This window comes from Meles meles, chromosome X (assembly GCF_922984935.1).
Source record: "Meles meles chromosome X, mMelMel3.1 paternal haplotype, whole genome shotgun sequence".
In the NCBI taxonomy this organism is placed as follows: Eukaryota; Metazoa; Chordata; class Mammalia; order Carnivora; family Mustelidae; genus Meles; species Meles meles.
The window spans coordinates 86,080,281-86,099,708 of NC_060087.1; the positions used below are offsets into that span (position 1 = coordinate 86,080,281).

The following is a 19,428-nucleotide window of genomic DNA, read 5'->3' on the forward strand; positions in this document are numbered from 1 at the left end:
TCCAGAGCTGCTGCTGAGAATCCAGGGGCAGATTTGTGAGGAGGCTCAGACTGAGTGATTTCCCCTGCATGCACAGCTGTCTCATCTCACCATCTCTCTAATCCCCTAAATCAGAACCCCCGAAGTTTGCCATCTGAGGAGCTGAGGGCATACATTTGGTGACTTCTTCCTTTTGGTCCTCCCTCTCCTCCAAGGCCATTCTGACAATGATTATCCAGAAGTTAATTGTTGGCAAAATCCTACACCCCAGCTTCCTCAATAGGCAGTCTATGGCTGGAGAGCAGGGCTAGTGAGGACCTTCTACCATCAGTCATATGGTTTTATTCTAGTCTGCTCTGTAAAACTACCACTATCCGGTTCCAGAGATCCTTTCTTCTTGGGGCCGGTATAAGAGCGAAGGATCTAGAGTTCTAGGACCGTGGACAAGCCTCAAATACTGCAGGATTCAGGACCTGGGTGAAGCCACAGGTGCATCTGTAGAAGACTCAACAATTTCCTAATGGCAGAGCCCAAGCCAGAAACGTGTCTAAGGTCATAGCCCAAAGAGAAAATTGTAAGGCACAATCTTGTCACTGTCCCCCCCACAGGAAGTTTTGAGATTCTGTTCAGTACCTCCTTCTTCACCCCTCTGTCCCCAAGGCAAAGTCATAGGAAAAATTTGGTGGTGGTGGTTTCGGGGATGGGGGAGGGTCGTACCTTCTTTTCCTGGAGTCTTCTAACAAATATTTCTTAAGTTATATGCCAACCCCCTTCCTTATAGGCCATCCATGGGAGAATATGACCCTCAAGGTCAAGAGAGCAGTGTCTCTCTGAGGCCCCTGAAGGGAAAGAGAACACTAACAAGGAGCCTAGATAGACACTGGTTAAGATTCACCTCTTCTAGAAAACCTTCCCAGGCTAATCCCACCTAATATTAGGCACTCAAATACCTTCACAGTCTTTAGAAACAAGTATGATTTGTAAGGCAGATTTCATATACTGTTCCCCTGTTTTTCCTACATGGTCATTTCTTTCTTCGTGTTTTTTTTTTTTTTTCCTCTGAGGCAAGGACTATATTTCATTTCCCCTTCTCTCTACCTTCACTGGCAGCTGCTGCTTCACCCCAACCTGCTCTCTGCCTCTCACCAGCCTGGCCTTAGCTCTTTGATGATACTATGTTCTCACATTGGGATACTGACTACCTGATTCCCAGATCGTGTTAGTGATTTGTCTCGAAGTCAATTACGGTCCTTAGAAATCCCCGTCATCCCTAACTTGGACCTTCTCTTTACCTCATTCTGTGAACATGCACTGGTTTTGTCCCCTCTCTGGGTCTCTGTTACACTATCTATAAAATTTTTACAATGGTAGCCTCCCCTAGCTTGGTCAAAATCTGTTTGTGGAATCAACAGCTTGTGTTTTGTCTTCATTCAGTTGAAACCAAGAAGGGTTTGGAAGGGATTATTTTAAAAGACAAATTTTTCTTCTCTATTGTGATTCTAGAGCTGGTTAGGGGGAGGGATGCTTATTTGCCAAGGAGTGGGGGGAAGGGGAAGGGTGGACAGGGCCAAGAGCAGCTAGGGGTGAGGGGTGGGATTGGGGCAGAGTTGGGAAGACCCTGGGAATAGCATCTATGTTTCTGACCTTGACCACCTGTTCAGGGCTACAATTTCCATGACTTCTGACACTTGTGCTGCCACATCCCACACCAAATAGATCCAAGCATCAGTTGGAGGCTTCTAGGACCTTTTCTTTTTATTTCTACCCCAAACCACATTTCCAGATGTCTCTGCAGCAAAGTGAAATTCCACACAGACAAGGCTTAGAGAAAAACAGAAAATGAAACAATTGGCAGTGAAAAGCAGAAAGAGAAGATGGAGCCCTTAGAGAAGGGAGTATCCCTAAGGAGGTGGGGACAAGGGGAGGAGAAGGGGAGGAGGAGAGGAGGAGGAAAGCGGGCCTGTATCTTTAAGGGGGTTGGCTGTCAATCAGAAAGCCCTTTTCATTGCAGGAGAAGAGGACAAAGATACTCAGAGAGAAAAAGTAAAGGACCGAAGAAGGAGACTGGAGAGACCAGGATCCTTCCAGCTGAACAAAGTCAGCCGCAAGCAGACTAGCCAGCCGGCTACAATTGGAGTCAGAGTTCCAAAGACATGGGTGAGTTTCAGAAACTTTAGCATGGAAGATTCAAGCAGGCACAGAAATTTGCAAGAGAATTTCCAACTCTAGGGTTCGGGTTTCCAATGGTTTCAATGAGTTGTGTTTTGGCACTTGTTTTGTTTAATTCCTTAGCATTCAATTAGGTTAACTCCTTCTCTGCTGTACTGAGAATGATGCTTTATTGCCAAGGAACTCCAGCAGCATGTGGAAAGTATCACAGGTTTTTGGAAAGAGTGCCCAGAGGGTTGGATATTGTCATGTGTCCTCCTACCCCCTCACTTCCCTCTACCTTCTCTTTTCCCCTGTTCTCAGGCTCTGGTAGTGGCTGGGTCAGCTGACATCCCTGATTCTTCTGGAGACAAATGAGTGTTGGCTAGCCCTCATGTATAAAATAACTGATTGATACAAAATTTGGACCTTGTTTGGCATCAGAAGGAAATTGGGGAATTGGGTAAGATGGAACTTAGGCTTGGCTATTGCTAAGAAGGCCAATCTCAGGTTCAGGAAATGAAAAGAAAAGCCTCAATGGATTTTCCATGGGGAGTAGATATGGATAGTGTGTGTGTGTGTGTGTGTGTGTGCACGCACACACGTGCATGTGCACGTGTGGGCACACATACATGCATGCACACATATATGGGTGACCATATCTAGCAAATATTACTGATTCAGCCTTTCTGAGGGTGTGATTCAGACTCTAAATCCCTCTTATGACAAGGAGGCTGCTGGGATCCTAGGGCTCTTTTACTGACTTAGCTGAGTACTGAAGTCTTCTCCAGGTTCTGTGAACAAAGAGAGAAACTATAAGGTCTAGTCTTTTGTAGTGTCTACTTAGAGCAAGGTGTACAGAGCACAAGGGTCTTTGTCCACACATGATGCCACAGAGGTGTGTAGACATCACTCACATTTGACAAAAGAAGAGTAGCAGCTTGAATGCATCCTAAATGAAATGAGAATCAATTATCCTCTGTATTCACCATCAAGTGTAGTACCCAGAAGACTCTAGCAACATCCATGGAAAAAGGTTCTAGATTATACTAAGCTGGTGTCAGCCTTTAGGTGGTTTCATCCTGAGAGAGATCTTTGAACCATATATTCAGCATGGATAAATAAGAGGGCAGGGCACTGGACTAGAGCCAACGCAACCAGCTTCGAATCCCAGATCTGCCACTTAGAAACTTCATGACCTCAGATAGGTCACTGTGAATTATCACTTCATTTTCTGGAAAATGGGGATAACAATAACTGCTTTGTCTACTTTCAGGGTTGTGAAAATCAAGTAATAATGATGTGGATGTCCTTTGAAAATGGGCAAGCTCTATAACAACTATAAATAATGAAAATACCAATTATTATGCAATAACAATAAGCTGACTTTTACTCTTTCCAAAGTGGTTTGGCCTTTCTTTGTGTATACTTTGTGCACTTGGGTAAGAATCATTTAACCAACTGAGTGTGGCCAGGTGAGTGTGAATGTTAGGGTAACTCAGTTCCTACCCTCAGTAAAAGCAGGAATCCTATAGAGCAGCTGATTGGGTAGGTCGTGAATTAAAAAATGGAGAGGGAGTAAAGAATGATGTAGAATATTACTTCCTCAGGGGATGAAAGACTTGAAGAAAAGGCAGGAACAAATGAGGTGACCACAGGGACAGCTACTGGTTGTGGAGGCTAGATGATTTCCTCCAGGGGAATCTCCAGGGGAAATTGCTACAGATAAGGGCACAGTTGAGGTTGTGTATTGGATCCCAGATCTTGGGGGTGGGCAATACTTGGACAGGTGCACATGAGTGTGTAGCCATTGAATTTTGATTATTCAATAACGAAGTTTCTCAAGTACTTTGTATATAATAGACCATCTCTAAAAAGGTACTGTGCTGCTACCACTTCTGACATGGAGTGTGTTACTGTTCAGTAATTGTAGTAGACAAATTATATCATGGAATCTGGGATTGGAAGGAACTTTAGAAGCTGCCTGAGCCAACTCTCAAGGCAGGATTCCTTTCTACAACAGCTAATTAAATGTTCCTATAGCCTCCGTTTAATCACCCCCAGAAATGGAGAGCTCACTATCTTGATCATATACAATCTTACAGGTTGGGAAAGCAGAGAGGAATACTGAATTCAGTATTGTCTTTATGAAAGTTTTATAGGGGGAAGTGATAGTTCTTTAATCCTTGTCCTGACTTGGGAAGGAGATGTTCCAAATGAGTCTTTGGGGTAACAGTGGAACCAGAAAAGAGCCAAAGAGCAGTAGTTGATTATTCTCTGCTCAGTAACACAATGCTATTACTGAACAGCAAAACATTGGCTCCTGTAAGCCTGTTGTCTGAGAACAGTGACCGTTACCCTGGTAACCAGACTGTGATGCTTCCCTCCAAAGGTGGCTGTTTGCCAAGCAGTGTAGTTTTGGCTGGTGCAGACTAAGTGAGGGTAGCCCAGGCAAGAAAGAAATGTGGATGCAAAGCAGGGTTCAGTTTTACAAAATTCCTGAAAACTAACTGAATCCCACCAGGATGGCAAGAATGCCACAAGAGTGCCAAGAGCCAAAAAGGAACTAGATCCAAACCAGCATACTTACTAACTCTTCCTAGAGACAGTGACTAAAATGATTGTGACAGCCTTCCCCACCCTATCCCTCACTTGGGTCTTGCGGAGCCAGAGGAGCTCTTGAAGAACCAGGCAAACTGAAAGGCCTGTTCTGCTTGGAGGAACTTTTGCACTGGCTCTGTGCTGTGAAAGCTGGAAGTTTACTCAAGAGCTTCACAACTAGAACTATTCTCTCAAAGCTATGTGAGTAGTAATAAGGCCTGAGAACCCCTGGGAGATGGGTCAGAGGGGACATATAGTGTTTAAACTTATCAAGGCACTGGCACCTAGCCAGTGGCATCTTTTTCCCTAATTGCTTTTTTTTTTTAATCTTGAAGCCCTGAAAACCATCCCCAGGGTATAGTTCTTGGTCTTGAAAGAAAGCAACTGTAGAAATGCCCTCCTTGCCTATAGAACTTCAGATCCAGAGAAGATCTAGTTAGGGCAGTGACATGATCAGGTGAGGTCACATCAGCCTGGAAGGCAAACAGAGCTGGTTTCCCCTTCTTTCCCACTGTTAGCACCTTCCCTGTGCCAAAGTTACCTCAAAAACCCTGCAATACTGATTGATTAATTCCCCTATGGCTAGTTAAAAATGGTCCTAAGGGTGATCTCGCAGCTCTGTACTTGCCTCTGAGCCCTCTGCTAGGCAGGGCTCTGGAAAAAAAATCACTGCAACCAAGGAGAGAAGAGGAAATTGTGAGAGACTGCCCTAAGGAATAAGGTATAGAAAATGTTGTCTCTTAGCTTCTTGTCAGGTACTTCTCTTTTACCTCTGCATAAGTGGGCAAGATGAAGACAATGTGTCAGGAATAGAGTTTAATAATCAAGCTTCTATTCCAACCTCCCAATGTTTGGACTATATTGACATGTCTCTCTCTCTCTCTCTCTCTCTCTCTCTGTGTGTGTGTGTGTGTGTCTTTGGGGAGGAATGGGGGAGTATAGGAAACAAGTTGGCCCAAATGATTTGCTATAGTAATAAGTAATAATAATATCTGTCCAAAGAAGAGACCGAGATTCATTTTTATTTAACTTGTCCATATAACTTGACAATCCATCAGGCTTAGATTCCCATGTCTCAGTGGTTGCAGGGCCCCTTTCTACCACTTGAATGCAGTATAAGTGTTGAGTTCATGTAGGGAAGCCAAAATAATAGTCAGGGCTTTGTCTGACCAGGATAAGGCCTAAAGCAAAAGTCTTTGTCTCTGGCACCTCCTGATGATTGTTGTTTTACTAGAACCCACCCACTGATCTCCATCCATCCCCAGTACCAGTCACGGTTGCTCTTGCATCTTGGCCCTGTCAACTACTATAGGCCCCAATCAAGGAGGCCTCTGTTTATGGAGTGAGGTTAAGGGGTGGGTTCTGGGAGGAGGGTAAGACTGTAGTGCAGATTAGATACTTAGAGAAATGGGGCCAGTTTTTCACTCAATGAGCCTGCCTGTTGTTTTGCTCTATTGTATAGGGTTCTTCTATCTCTCCCTTTGTCAGCTGGATTCAAGGGACAGGCTAGGAATTGTGCAAGGCACAATTGGTCTCTTTCTACCATCTCTTTCGATGAAAGCCCTTCCTCTCCTCCCTTTGATGAGTTCCCAGATTCACACTGAATTTCCATCATGGAGCTGGTCCTTGAGGCGTGCCCAGGGCATGGGAAAGGAAGGGCTTGGGAGATCTTGGCTCCTGCTTAAAGAGACAGCATGAGGATCAACACAGTCCCTTGGATGGGCATGGATCTAGATAAGATTAACAATAGTCCTGTTGATCTTTGTCAGATTCCTGTGAAGACTATTGGTCAGAAGTACTTGAAGTTCTATCACAGATTGATTAGACTCATTTTAGAAGTTTGCAGATAAATCTAGCCAGCATCTTTCCTTACATTTGCCCATGGGACTTGGTCATATACATTTTAACACCAAGTTATAGGTAGCTTTGGTCTTTGATTCACAGATACAACTTGGTTCTCCCCAGCAAGACTGAAAAGTCATTGAAGAAAGGGACCGGGCTTTATAATTTCCTTTTGTTTCTCATAGTGCCCAGCTTACTTCAAAAATGCTTAATAACTGTACTGAATCCACATCAAAAGAAATGAAAGGAAAACAGTGGGAAGGGTCATTATTTTCTCTATGACCTCTCATCAAAGTCAAGCAGTTTAATCCAATTGAGTTGCATTGGGTAATATTATTATTGTAGTTCTTTAATGCCAGCTCTACCATGTGACAATCTGTACTTAGCCTGAAAAACGTGAGCATGACTCTTGAGAGAGCCAAAGAACTTCAGAATCCCTAACAGCCTTCCTGAATCAAACCAGTATCCTTTCAACCATGAAGGGTGCTGAAATGGAGAGGTTGTGGCTTTAAGCTATTGTTCACACATTCCAAAGGACACTTCTTGGGCTGTGAAAAATCAAAGTGAACCCAATGGACCTTTCTCAGAATGCTTTTTTTTAAAAAGATTTTATTTATTTATTTGACAGACAGAGATCACATGTAGGCAGAGAGGCAGGCAGAGAGAGGAGGAAGTAGACTCCCTGACTAGCAGAGAGCCCAATGTGGGGCTGGATCCCAGGACCCTGAGATCATGACCTGAGATGAAGGCAGAGGCTTAACCCACTGAGCCACCAGGAGCCCCTCAGAATGCTTTGATTGTCAACGACTTTTTTTTTTTTTAAGTTTTTTTTTTCCCATTGATTGTCAACGACTTTGATGAAGACAAAATTTTTTTTGCATGTTCTGAGTTTTTCCCAGTTGATTTTTTGCTTGATCAGACTGACTGAGATTCCTCATTTCTGCTGAACTTAGATGTCCTCAGAACCAACATTTCATCTGTGAAGAGATGGACATGTAATGTGTATGTTGATATTGTTGAGCTATGTAGAGCTCTGGAGTGACTTATCTGGGGCTATTTATTTCCAACTCCACGTTAAATACTCATTAAAATCTATGTTTTTCCTGTCCCTTGCTTTGAGTGACAGTGCAGCGGAAAAGGGGTGCTAAGTTATTTGAGGTGTAAGAAAATAGAGGAAAAATTGTATATAAAAAGAAAGTATATGAGTGGATGGTCCAGAGTTGTTCCCAAGGCTTAGCCCTTTATTACCCAGTAAGGACATTACATATGACCCTCTCTGGTTATTTGGATTATGATCAAGGGATCAGATACACTAAAGAGAATTTTTCCTTATCTTTATAACCCTAGAGGGGGCATCAGCTAAAACTTAGAGTATAATTCCCTGTTTGGCTAGAAAGAGTTCAAGTTCCTTCATCCCTGATCACACCTGAGCCGTTTAGCTTTTCCCAGTGTGAAAAAGCTTGGGTAAGAGTGGGTGGCACAGGACGGTCACTTGCTAGGGTGGATGGCTGTCCTTACTCTGGGATAAATAAACAGTTCTGTCATTGTTCCCTAGGTCTGACCCCCTCCCCACCCCCAGGCCTGCAGGCCCCTGCAGAATACCAATGAGCCTCCTGGGATCTCAGGGAAAAACAAGGCTTCTTTGTCTAGGGGAGCTATGGAGGGCCCTGTCCAAGCTCTGACCCTGTGCTGTGGAGAGAGGGAACAGAGAGGTCACTGACCTTCTCCTCCCCCCGCCCTCAGGCTTCAGAGACCTTCTTTACTAGAAGAGTCTAAGAGTTTGGGGGTGGGGAAGAGTTGGATAGACTGTAGGAAAATGGCAGCACTATTTATTTCCAAGCTCTTTTTCTTAACTTACAGGATGCATCTAGTATCTTAACCTGTTGAGAAAGAGGAAGATTGATTTCTGGAATGTTTCCTGAGAAAATGATGAATTTCAACTGCTGTGTTTTTCTTTCTGGTATATACATGCGTGCATGTGTACATTTGCGCACATACACACTCACACCCACGTGCTGGCACACACACACACACACACACACACACCATGGCCCAGCTCTGATGAAGTGCTGTTACCAAGCTCTATTGCAAAGTTCATACTAAGTAAACTCTGTCTCCCCTACAACAGCAGAGCTACAAATTGATTGCTTCTCATAGAAGCAATCTGATGGTAGTTCTTCAGTACTTGGAAAAAAGATGAAAATCCAGTTCTGCTGCAAATATTAGCTACTTATTCTGCTTGTTTTGGTCTTCCAAGCCTCATCTCTGATGTCACATACCAAATCTTTAAGGAAGAGGCTCTTTGAGGACCAAGGAAGGGCTTGTCATTTTAGGGGATGATGGGTAACAGAACTCATTCTGTGGTTCTGAGAAAAGACAAATGCTTCTATCTCAACTTTCCCACCATAGAGATAATCTGGTCCTTCAAAATCTGTTCACATTGCATCAGCCATGCAAATCAATAGATGTTTAAGCACACAGAGCTAAAAAGAAACTGTACTAGTATTAAGAGGGTTGAGCAAAGAACTCCTCTAGTCCTTGCTACCATGGAATAGACAAGTGAGGTTTGGATAAAAATTCAAAGCTAGATATTAGTACAACTTTCTTTCTTTTTATAAGGAGTTTCAACATGCTTTTCCAAAAGTAGTTTCTCAGCACATCAGCTGCATATAATTCATATATACATACTATATATATATAATATTACATATACCATGTCTATCTATATTATATGATATATGAATTGATGTATAAAATCAGCACACACACACACACACACACATATGCTTTATATATTTGGGATCTGTCCAAGTGGCCAGAGGGAGCCACCCTTTCCTCATCTAGTCTGCCATCTACTTGACATTTGTTAAGTTTTGTTCCATGTGGCACTTACAGCATGGGGCTAGTTCTTGAGGCACAGCTTTTCTTGGAACCTATGACTTCTTGTGTGCCTTTCTTGTTTCTTAGCAACACTGGCATGGGGACTGGGGTGACAGATCTCGTTATCTCAGGGACTCCTAGAACTTGGAGACACCTGTGTTTCCAGGCTCTGGCGTGTTTTCATCATGCCAGAAAGACGTTTCATGCTTTGTTGATTTTGTATATAGTCTTTTTGTAGCTGTTTTGACAGAACTCCAGTGTAAGCCTGAGGGTGCAGACATTGGCCAAGCTGTGATATAGGGGGACAAAACAACCATGCAAAGTGTTCAAAAACCATTAAGCTTGCATTTTTATTACTGTGAATAATAGTCACCCTCCCATTACCATCTGCTCTCTGCCAGTTTCCTCCTTCCCTTTGGACTGCTCTCTACATAGTATTCTAGATGAAAAAGAAACAAGCATTCCTTGTGACAAATACACACAATGTTTGGGAATATCCAGGAGCATATAATTTCCAAAGTTTCCCCCACCTGGAATGCTCTCCAAGACTCAAAATACTGTCTGACAATACCAATATCTCTGTCCTGCACCCATCCCTTTTGGAACTTTTGTTGCATTTACTTCTGTAACCACTTGGCTGCCTGAAATTGTTAGTTGAAAATATTAGGTCTGCCTACCTCATTCTTCTCAGTAAACAAAATACTCCCATATGGCAAAGTCTAAGTCTCTTATGTTTTCACCTCTCACATAATACCTGGCATAATGTTGGGCATATAGTAAGTACTCCGTAAGAGTTGATAAATGACTGAAACAAACAAATCAGGATAAGAAAGGAGAAGATGATTGCATAATCTTCCTGGCTTGCTACTTTGATGACTGATTATTTTAAAAAACCTATACATTCTGGGAATTAAAAGCAAGGACTTATTTTCAAGAATGAAACAAAGTAATGGCTTTGGATCAATCTCACATTCCAGAAGCCTAAAGTTGGAGACTCTCCTGCTTTTGGACTCGGGATGACTACTCCATCTGTGCCTGTGAGTGCAGGGCTTGACTGGTCTGGCACAGAGGTATAAGGGGCACGAGCTCCTTATGGAACATCCCTGAATTTTTCCCTCCTTCCTCCCCAGGCTTGTTAGAGTGCTGTGCAAGATGTCTCGTAGGGGCCCCGTTTGCTTCCCTGGTGGCGACTGGATTATGTTTCTTTGGGGTGGCACTGTTCTGTGGCTGTGGACATGAAGCACTCACTGGTACAGAAAAGCTAATTGAGACCTATTTCTCCAAAAACTACCAGGACTATGAGTATCTCATCAATGTGTAAGTACCTGTTGTCCTACACAAACCGCTCTCTTTTTCTCCCTCTCTCCCTGGAGACATACAGAACTCATTAGTTCCTCAGTGATTAGTAGGGAGTTAGTATGGAGCCAGACAGGATTCCTGAGTCTTCCCTCTGTTCGCAGATTCCACCTATGCCCCATCTGAGGTCCTGAATGAGGGGGAAGTGCCAAATATAGAAGGGGGAGGTCTGTCTGCCTGCCAGCCCACTTTTTACTGCCCACCCTCCACTGCGCTGGCTTTGTCCCATGTGTTCTAACTTCTGCCCATGGGGTTAACATTGATTGAGTTGAAGCCTCTGCAGTAATAGGTATGGAGAACTCAGGGAAGGTACAATGACTGGACAGATTGGGGCCTTCATCCCTCTTCTTCCTGGTCTAGCTCCTCTCTGCTTTATCGTCTGAGTGAACATCTCTGAAGGGTCAGGCCAAGGAGAATAGGGCCCCAGTTCTTCAGATCCAAGTGTAGGCAAAGGACTGAGGAACTTAGTGATTCCTCTAAAGAATCCCTAGCCTTGTTTAGGAACTCACTCAAGTGTCCACCTTACTTATGCAGGAAGGGAACTGGTCCTCAGTTAATAAGATTTCCTGATATCTTCTCTTTATCTTTTCATGCAGGATCCATGCCTTCCAGTATGTCATCTATGGAACTGCCTCTTTCTTCTTCCTTTATGGGGCCCTCCTGCTGGCTGAGGGCTTCTACACCACCGGCGCAGTCAGGCAGATCTTTGGCGACTACAAGACCACCATCTGCGGCAAGGGCCTGAGCGCAACGGTAACAGGGGGCCAGAAGGGGAGGGGTTCCAGAGGCCAACATCAAGCTCATTCTTTGGAGCGGGTGTGTCATTGTTTGGGAAAATGGCTAGGACATCCCGACAAGGTGATCATCCTCAGGATTTTGTGGCAATAACAAGGGGTGGGGGACAATTGGGCGTGAGTCTGTGGCCTCATCCCCACCCAAGGCTGGGTCCTCTCTAGGGGCCTGGCTTTTGAGTGAGGAAGTGATGCCTACAGCCGAACGAGAAGGTCAGGAAGAACGTGGTGCCCAGCTGGCTTAGCCTCACCTTTCAAAAGTTCCCTAGAAAATTTCATCCCCCCCCCCCAAAAAAAGCGTGAGTTTTGTGGATACTTCATAAAATTAGACCATTTCTAAGCCATCTGTTGGTATTCCTTTACTCTCCTCTTAGCAGGGACCACGACAAAATTAGATACGACCACCTAAGAGCCTAAGTGCTACCCACGGATTGAGATGCAAACACCTGATCTGAGAGGGAGGGTTGATCATGGAAATTAAATAATTCCACTCCAAGATGGAATTCTCAATATTCTGGGATTCTACACTTTTGGAGGTCCCAAAGGAAACTAGCATGGATCTACATATTTAATGCTTCATCTTTGTCTGAGGGTTATCCATGCTTCTAGTGAGGCACACATTGGTTTTCAGACTCTAGAGTTAAGATCTTTTGGGGGTTGAATATATGTGGTTTATGGTGATAACTTTTGTGGCCAACAGTTGGCTTAAAAAGGTTTTTGGATCTGAAATTTAAAACTCCTATTGGCTTTGCCCAGTGACTAAGGATGAAAAGTCCTGTGACAAGGAACATTTTCTAAGCTCAGCGTAAGGTGAGAAATGGCACTGCTTTCTTTCAAGATCTGTTTTGATTTTTTTACACCTTATCTGCCCAAAAAAATCTCCTTAAGCCTCTCTAACCCAGGGATCCTCCTCACTCCAGCCCTCACCCATGCCCCCACCCTCCATCACACTTGGGGCCAGTTCTCTAGTAGATATTGCCAATGACATTTGGCAGAGGTGCCCTGATTACTAATTTCTTTTGGTGGAGATCCCTGGAGTCTGGTTTCCTATTTGGCTCATGCCAATCCAGGATCTCCCAGTTTGTGTTTCAATGTCTGTAGGCCCATGCTGATTTCTAACCACCCCCTGTCAATTGTTTTAGTTTGTGGGCATCACCTATGCCCTGACCGTTGTGTGGCTCCTGGTGTTTGCCTGCTCTGCTGTGCCTGTGTACATTTACTTCAACACCTGGACCACCTGCCAGTCTATTGCCTTCCCCAGCAAGACTTCTGCCAGTATAGGCAGTCTCTGTGCTGATGCCAGAATGTATGGTAAGTTAGGGTATTGGTGCCTTGGCTCCCCTACCCCCTGTGAAAGCACTATGTATTTGGTTCTTTACTTGGGATGACAAGTGTGGTAATTATAGAGAAAAATATTATGGATGCCTGGATCTTAGTTTATTATTCTGTCCCCACTGAAACTGGAGAAATTTCTTCCCTTGGAAGGGAACTTTTGTTGGAAGTGGTAGGAGTTTTCTTGGCTGTTCACACTGCTCTATCCTGGTTGAGAAGCAGTACATTTCAATAACAAACACAAGATTACACAATTGTTCAGTACCACCTTCTATTTTTTTTTGCACATCTTTACAAAAGAGGATCCTGATTGTTATTGGGATTCAACTTTTCAGCCAGGATGATTAAATATGTAAGAAGGGCTCTGAAATCGGGGCACCTGGGTGGCTCAGTGGGTTTAGGCCTCTGCCTTCGGCTCAGGTCATGATCTCAGGGTCCTGGGATCGAGCCCCGCATCGGGCTCTCTGCTCCGCAGGAGCCTGCTTCCTCCTCTCTCTCTGCCTGCCTCTCTGCCTACTTGTGATCTCTCTCTGTCAAATAAATAAAATATTTTAAAAAAATTAAAGAAGGGCACTGAAATAAAATCTCCATGGAGCTCTATAACTCCATGAAGCTCTCACCCTGGTTGACCTGTGTGTCTTACTCAGGTGTTCTCCCATGGAATGCTTTCCCTGGCAAGGTGTGTGGCTCTAACCTTCTGTCCATCTGCAAAACAGCTGAGGTGAGTGGACTATTTGAGTTCTTTTAAGTGGAATGGCTAGTACCATATAAATTTCTACCCATGCCTTCAATTTTTAAAAAGCTACAGATTTTTGTTTGTTTGGTTGGCTTTTGATTGTTTGTTTTTTGCTGGATTTTGAGCATAGATGTAAAACATCTCTTTTCCCTAGAGCCGCATAGAAAGACTTCATTCCAAGACTTACTTCCTTAAAGGAGAAATTTGTAGTTTTAAGTAAAGATGGAGATTAATGACAAAACCTCCAAATGAAAAAAAATTATTCTTTTAGGTAAAAACCTTATCAAGAAAATGCTTTAGGCATAGAGACACTCATAGCTTTTACAAAAACACTTTCAGTTTGGAACTCCTCCATCTCTAATGAGAAGTAAAAGAAAAAAGTACATTTGAAAGAGGAAAACACAGTATTGGCAATAGATATCATCTACAAATGAGGCAGGGGAATATAACTAAATCCTGAAGAAGAAGGCAGTAGCTTTAAACGTTTAAAACTTTAAACCATGACTTTAAATTTGGGGATTCTGAGTACAACTGGAAGGAAACAGTTGATTAAAATATTTCATGAGTGTTTTATGAGTATTCTGTGTTCTGAGTACTAACGGAATAGGTGCTATGATGTACATTAAAGAACAGGAGGCCTACACTCAGGGAAGTGACAGTTTAGTTATAGATGCAGAATTAATACACAGGAAGATATCAATGTGTTCAGAAAGCTGCATGCATGATCTAGAGCAAAGCATATTTCTACAGTTGCAAGAAACTCTTCTCCATTTTGCATTTTCTTGCAGTTCCAAATGACCTTCCACCTGTTTATTGCTGCATTTGTGGGGGCTGCAGCCACACTGGTTTCCCTGGTGAGTTGTCTGAATGTGATCTTGGCAAAGAAATGGTCCTGGGATAGCTTGGGTACAGCTATGCTGAAAGGCAAAAAGATAGATTGCTAACCTTGCAACACTGGAGAGAAGCGCCTGGGAAGAGGCAACAAAGCGTAGACTGTGAACTTCTACTTCGGGTTGGCAAGGCAGAAAGACTTCAGAAACCAGACAGGAACAGGAAAAGTGGTGTGAGGAAAGAGAGGGTAAGAGATTAATAGTCAGAAATTATAATATTTAGCATTTATAGAGCATATAATATTGCCAAGTGCTTTGCAGTCAAAGATAGCAGTTAATTCTCAACACATGCTGGTCAGATGAGTGACAAGAACAAGGAAACATTACTGAACATGATTTTCCAGAGCCAGGAATTCTATATGTTGTGAATACAAATCCACCTTGGGCACTCTCCAAGGGATTTACTCTCCTGAAAACACTGGGAAGACCTTCTAACATTATTAGAACTGTTATTACTACAATGTGATTCTATGCTCCAGGTCGTGCTATTGATGTTACAGTGCAGTGTCAGTGGGGTGTATTCATTGTTCAGATTAAAAACCTAGGGCACTAAATGGTGAAGGAATTTATCTGTAGTCATTAAATAAATAGTGATAAGGATAAGCTCGCAGAATTCCTGGCCCCTGCTGCTGAGGCTTTTATACAAACTGGAGTTGTTCCTCATTTCAGAAAATGAGTTGATGCATGAAGCAGGGAGGGCTGTACTGCACGTGTGGCTGTGTGTTTGCAGCAAAGAGCCTGTGATCCCAGGTCACTCAGATATGTGAATGGGATGATGTCAGAGCCCAATGCATTGTTCACTTTCCTGAGGAAAACCCAGTGCCAAGACTTAGCACCGGTGTGGAATAAATCCTTGTCAAATTGATTCTCTGGACTTGAGCCATTAGGAAGAAATATCTCAGAGAGGACTTCTAGTCAAGTACAAAGGATGAAAGTCTGACATGCTGTTTTTTGCAGATCAGGGTTTTTTTCTTCATTTAACTGATTTTATTTGTACCCTTCCTCATTCACAAAAGCTTTGGAGGAGGGAGGGCTTCCTTTTCTACTCTCACTCATATTTTCTCTTCTTTTCCTACAGCTTACCTTCATGATTGCTGCCACTTACAACTTTGCCGTCCTTAAACTCATGGGCCGAGGCACCAAGTTCTGATCTCCTGTAGAAATTTCCCTTTCTCTAATAGCGAGGCCTAACCACACAGCCTACAGTGCTGCGTCTCCCATGTTAACTCTTTGCCTTTGCCGCTGACTGGCCCTCTTCTTACTTGACGAGTGTAACAAGAAAGGAGAGTCTTGTTGTGATTAATGTCTTTTTGTGGACTCTCCCCTCTTATGTACCTCTTTTAGTCATTTTGCTTCACAGCTGGTTCCTGCTAGAAATGGGAAATGCTTCAGATGGTGACTCCCCAACTGCAAGTCACAAAGGAATGGAGGCTCTAATTCAATTTTCAAACATCTCCTGAGGATCAGGAAGTGTTTTCTCCTCAAAGAGCACTTCCAGTGATGGAAACAAAGTGAAAAGAAAGATGCTCAGGTAGAGAGAAGGGATGTGCCTGGTCCTCTTGACATCTCAAATATATTCTCCTTGATGTACAAAGCAGAGAACCCACTCCTGTCTCCCTCTTACCACTGAAGATAGAGGGGAAAAAAAAGGGAATGTTAACAAAACAATAAGAGCATTTGCCCAAATCTACCTATTGCAGCTGGGAGAAGGGGGTCAAAGCAAGGATCTTTCACCCATAGAAAGAGAGCACTGACCCTGATGGCGATGGACTATTTAAGCCCTAACTCAGCCAATCTTACTTACAGCATAAGGGAGCGTAGTGTCTGTGTAGACCATGTGGGCCCCTGGCCTTACACCTTATTAGAGAAGAGAAGCAGGGTATTGTCAGCATCTTCTCACTCCCTCCTTGATAACAGCTACCATGACAACCCTGTGGTTTCCAAGGAGCTGAGAACAGAAAGAAACTAGCTCAAAAAAAAAAAAAAAAAGACTGGCCTAAGGAGCAGCAGTTGTTAGTGTCTAACGGTGTAAACTGAGCCAGCCCTCTGGTAGACACAGGATAGATAACTCTTTGGATAGTGTGTCTTCTTTCTGTTAATTAGTTGTATACTCTGGCCTCTGTTATATCTTCACAATGGTGCTCTTTTCATGGGGTATTATCCATTCAGTCATAGTAGATGATTTGAAGATCTTGATTTGTTTCAGAATGATGCATATTTCACATTTGCCATTTGTTTATCACTTGTTTGGGGTTGTACTAGAAAGGTCTATAAAGTGATTCTTTGATTATGATTCTTTAACAAATGGACATTGAACGTTAAACATTGCAAATAATATTGAAAATTGGCTAGTTCCATACATCTACTGGATTTTCTCCAAATTATTCCACTTTTTGCAGAAATGGATTGGTGAACTTGAGCCTCAATTGGAATAACCTATTTGACTGCTCTTTTTAAGCTAGTGGGGGATGATTTGATTTAGGAGGGTTAACTCGGTGTGCTTAAGAGTCAGGTTTAACATACAGGTTTTTCTCTCCTAGTATAGATTATGTAATAGAATGCTCCAGCCATCAACTATTCAGTTGGTAAGCTTCCATGGAAACAGAAAGGTGGAAAGAGTTGGAAACCTGAATAACTCCAAGGTTTCAGGCTTCTCTTTCTGTGTTTGTTAAATTTGGGTTAAAAAGGAAAGGCTGATTGGTCTTTATGGAAAGAGAGATTTTATGGATATGACTGTAGGTGGCTCTTTTGTTGTAAAAAGTTGTGTTTTTCTACCCCCCCCCAAAGTGTTTTCAGCAATGTTTAAGGAGATGTAAGATGTTTGCAAAAAGATACTTAATATTTGTTTTCAGACCAGTATACCAGATAAGCTTCCAGGCTGCATGGAGGGAGGAGACAGAAAAGGTTCTGTAAGAAACCAATCAAGATCAAGGAAAGTGAAGTAATCCATATCCTGTGTTTTGTTTTGATTTAATAATATAACAAATAACCAACCCTTCCCTGAAAACCTCCCATGCATACATACACACATATACACACACAAAGAGAGTTAACTGAAAGTGTTTCCTTCATTTCTGATACAGAATTTCAATTTTAACACACATAAAGGATAAACTTTTAGGAACTTATCTTACAAAAATGAATTTTATAAAATTAAAGAAAAATAAAATTAAGAATGTTCTCAAACATCGTGTCCTTTGAGTGAATTGTTTCCACAATAGAAACTCGAATAATTAGACCCTTATTGTGCTTTGTTAAAGGACCTTTTTTATTTTTCGGGTCATCCAAGTTATTCTCACAACAATTTTCTGACATAAAAAATAAATAAATCACTTCTATTTTTATAGCTTGGGACACTAAGAAACAGTCAAAGTAAATTACCCAAAGAAACCCAATAATCACATACCTGAGCTTGGACTAAAACTCATGTGTGGTTTCGTTGTTGTTGTTGTTGTTGCTCATAGAACTCAGGTCTTAATACCTGAGAACTTCTAGTCAAGCATATACAGTGAAAGTCTATATACCTGGGCATACCTGTCTTAAGTTCTTTTTTTCTATTAAAAGTTATGTTTTAGTGTTCAGCTCATTCAGATTCAAATATAATTGCTTCTTTAACATGATAATGGTGCCATTGCCCTGGTGTTTTGAGGATTACTTATTGCTATGTTCTCTTTCAACCATTTGGCTGTTCCAATAATGAGCCCTTAGTGCTTCATACATGAATAATGCTTGGTTTTATCTGAAAAGTACTGGGTGAAAGGTTTAAGGCAGGGGCAGAGAAGATATGGTAAGGACAATGTAAATTTAAACAGTCTGTGGCAGGGCACTATTAAAGTAAATTAGTGACACCCGTTACATTGGATGGCCCGCCCACTAGCCCACTTGTGACAAAGCATTTAATCCCCTTTCCAACCCAAGACTAAAATACGACACTACTGGACAGCATTCTAGTGACCAGCCCAAAGAAATCTGCCTTAAAATTAGGAATAGTTTCATTGTCCCATAGTTGCAACTGGCAAGGAGCATGATTGCAGAGAAAAGAGACTAGCTGGGTGCAACAAGTCAGTTATCAGTTAAGGAGCTCCACTGAAAAGTAGTTTCAATTTAATCTGATTTCTGCTTCACCGCAATTAATATTCTGCAAGCAAGTCTGGTTGGATGACTTTAAGACAAAAAGCATAAAAATATAACAAGGACTTACTTTTAGACACTGGCAAACAAGGACACAGCACCATATTTTGGAGAATTGATTCGGGGTGCTATAGAGTGAATGTATTTTTGCCTCAGAGTAACAGAAAGCCAGTTCCCAAGAAAGCTGTGTTCTCCAGCTGCCCTTATTTGGCTCTGCCCTCTGGGACTGATCTATAGATGGAGTTTCCAGGCTCTCAGAAGCTGAGAGCATCTCCAGTCTATCAATTGAGCTCATTGTTCTTAGCTCTCCCACACATCATAAACCTCCTTTCTCTCAACTGAAAGAGCTCTCTTTGTGCTTAGATCAGCCAAAGATCAAGATGCAGCAGTATAAACAAGAAACATTTTCTTACAGTGTTAGTTGTATTGCTTTTTCTATCTTCAGGGTCAGTACTGAGTGTAGTTATGCAGGGTGTGGATGCTGTTGGCCAGAGCAACATTTGTTCATTCATTAATTCAGTCTACAAACATTTATTGAGCACCTACTAAGCTTTGTGAGAAACACTGGGGATTTCTTTTTTTTTTATTTTATTCATTTGTCAGATAGAGAGAGCACAAGCAGGGAGAACTACAGGCAGAAGGAGAAGCAGGCTCCCTGCTGAACGAGGAGCCCTATGTGGGACTCAATCCCAGGACCCTGGGATCATGACCTGAGCTGAAAGCAGACACTTAACTGACTGAG

The 19,428-nt window shown here is 42.5% G+C and overlaps 1 protein-coding gene across 2 annotated transcripts; it reads left to right on the top strand.

Moving 5' to 3' along the window:
* Positions 1 to 1,990: 1,990 nt before the first annotated feature.
* On the top strand, positions 1,991 to 17,741 carry PLP1 (proteolipid protein 1). 2 transcript variants are annotated; one of them, XM_045996251.1, is made up of 7 exons: positions 1,991 to 2,136; positions 10,581 to 10,767; positions 11,403 to 11,664; positions 12,740 to 12,908; positions 13,577 to 13,650; positions 14,454 to 14,519; positions 15,634 to 17,741. In XM_045996251.1, exons 1-7 carry the CDS (start codon positions 2,133 to 2,135, stop codon positions 15,703 to 15,705), a joined length of 834 nt encoding a protein of 277 aa, XP_045852207.1. In that variant the 5' UTR covers positions 1,991 to 2,132; the 3' UTR covers positions 15,706 to 17,741. The 2 variants fall into 2 exon arrangements, with proteins under 2 accessions (XP_045852207.1, XP_045852208.1); XM_045996252.1 differs by having other exon boundaries at positions 11,403 to 11,559.
* Positions 17,742 to 19,428: the final 1,687 nt, after the last annotated feature.

What these genes read in the sequence shown, in the direction of transcription:
- PLP1 (XM_045996251.1), top strand. An exon ending in GGCTAGGACATCCCGACAAG is followed by an intron (nt 11,665 to 12,739) that starts GTGATCATCCTC and finishes CAATTGTTTTAG; the next exon opens with TTTGTGGGCATCACCTATGC. An exon ending in CAGCCACACTGGTTTCCCTG is followed by an intron (nt 14,520 to 15,633) that starts GTGAGTTGTCTG and finishes CTTTTCCTACAG; the next exon opens with CTTACCTTCATGATTGCTGC.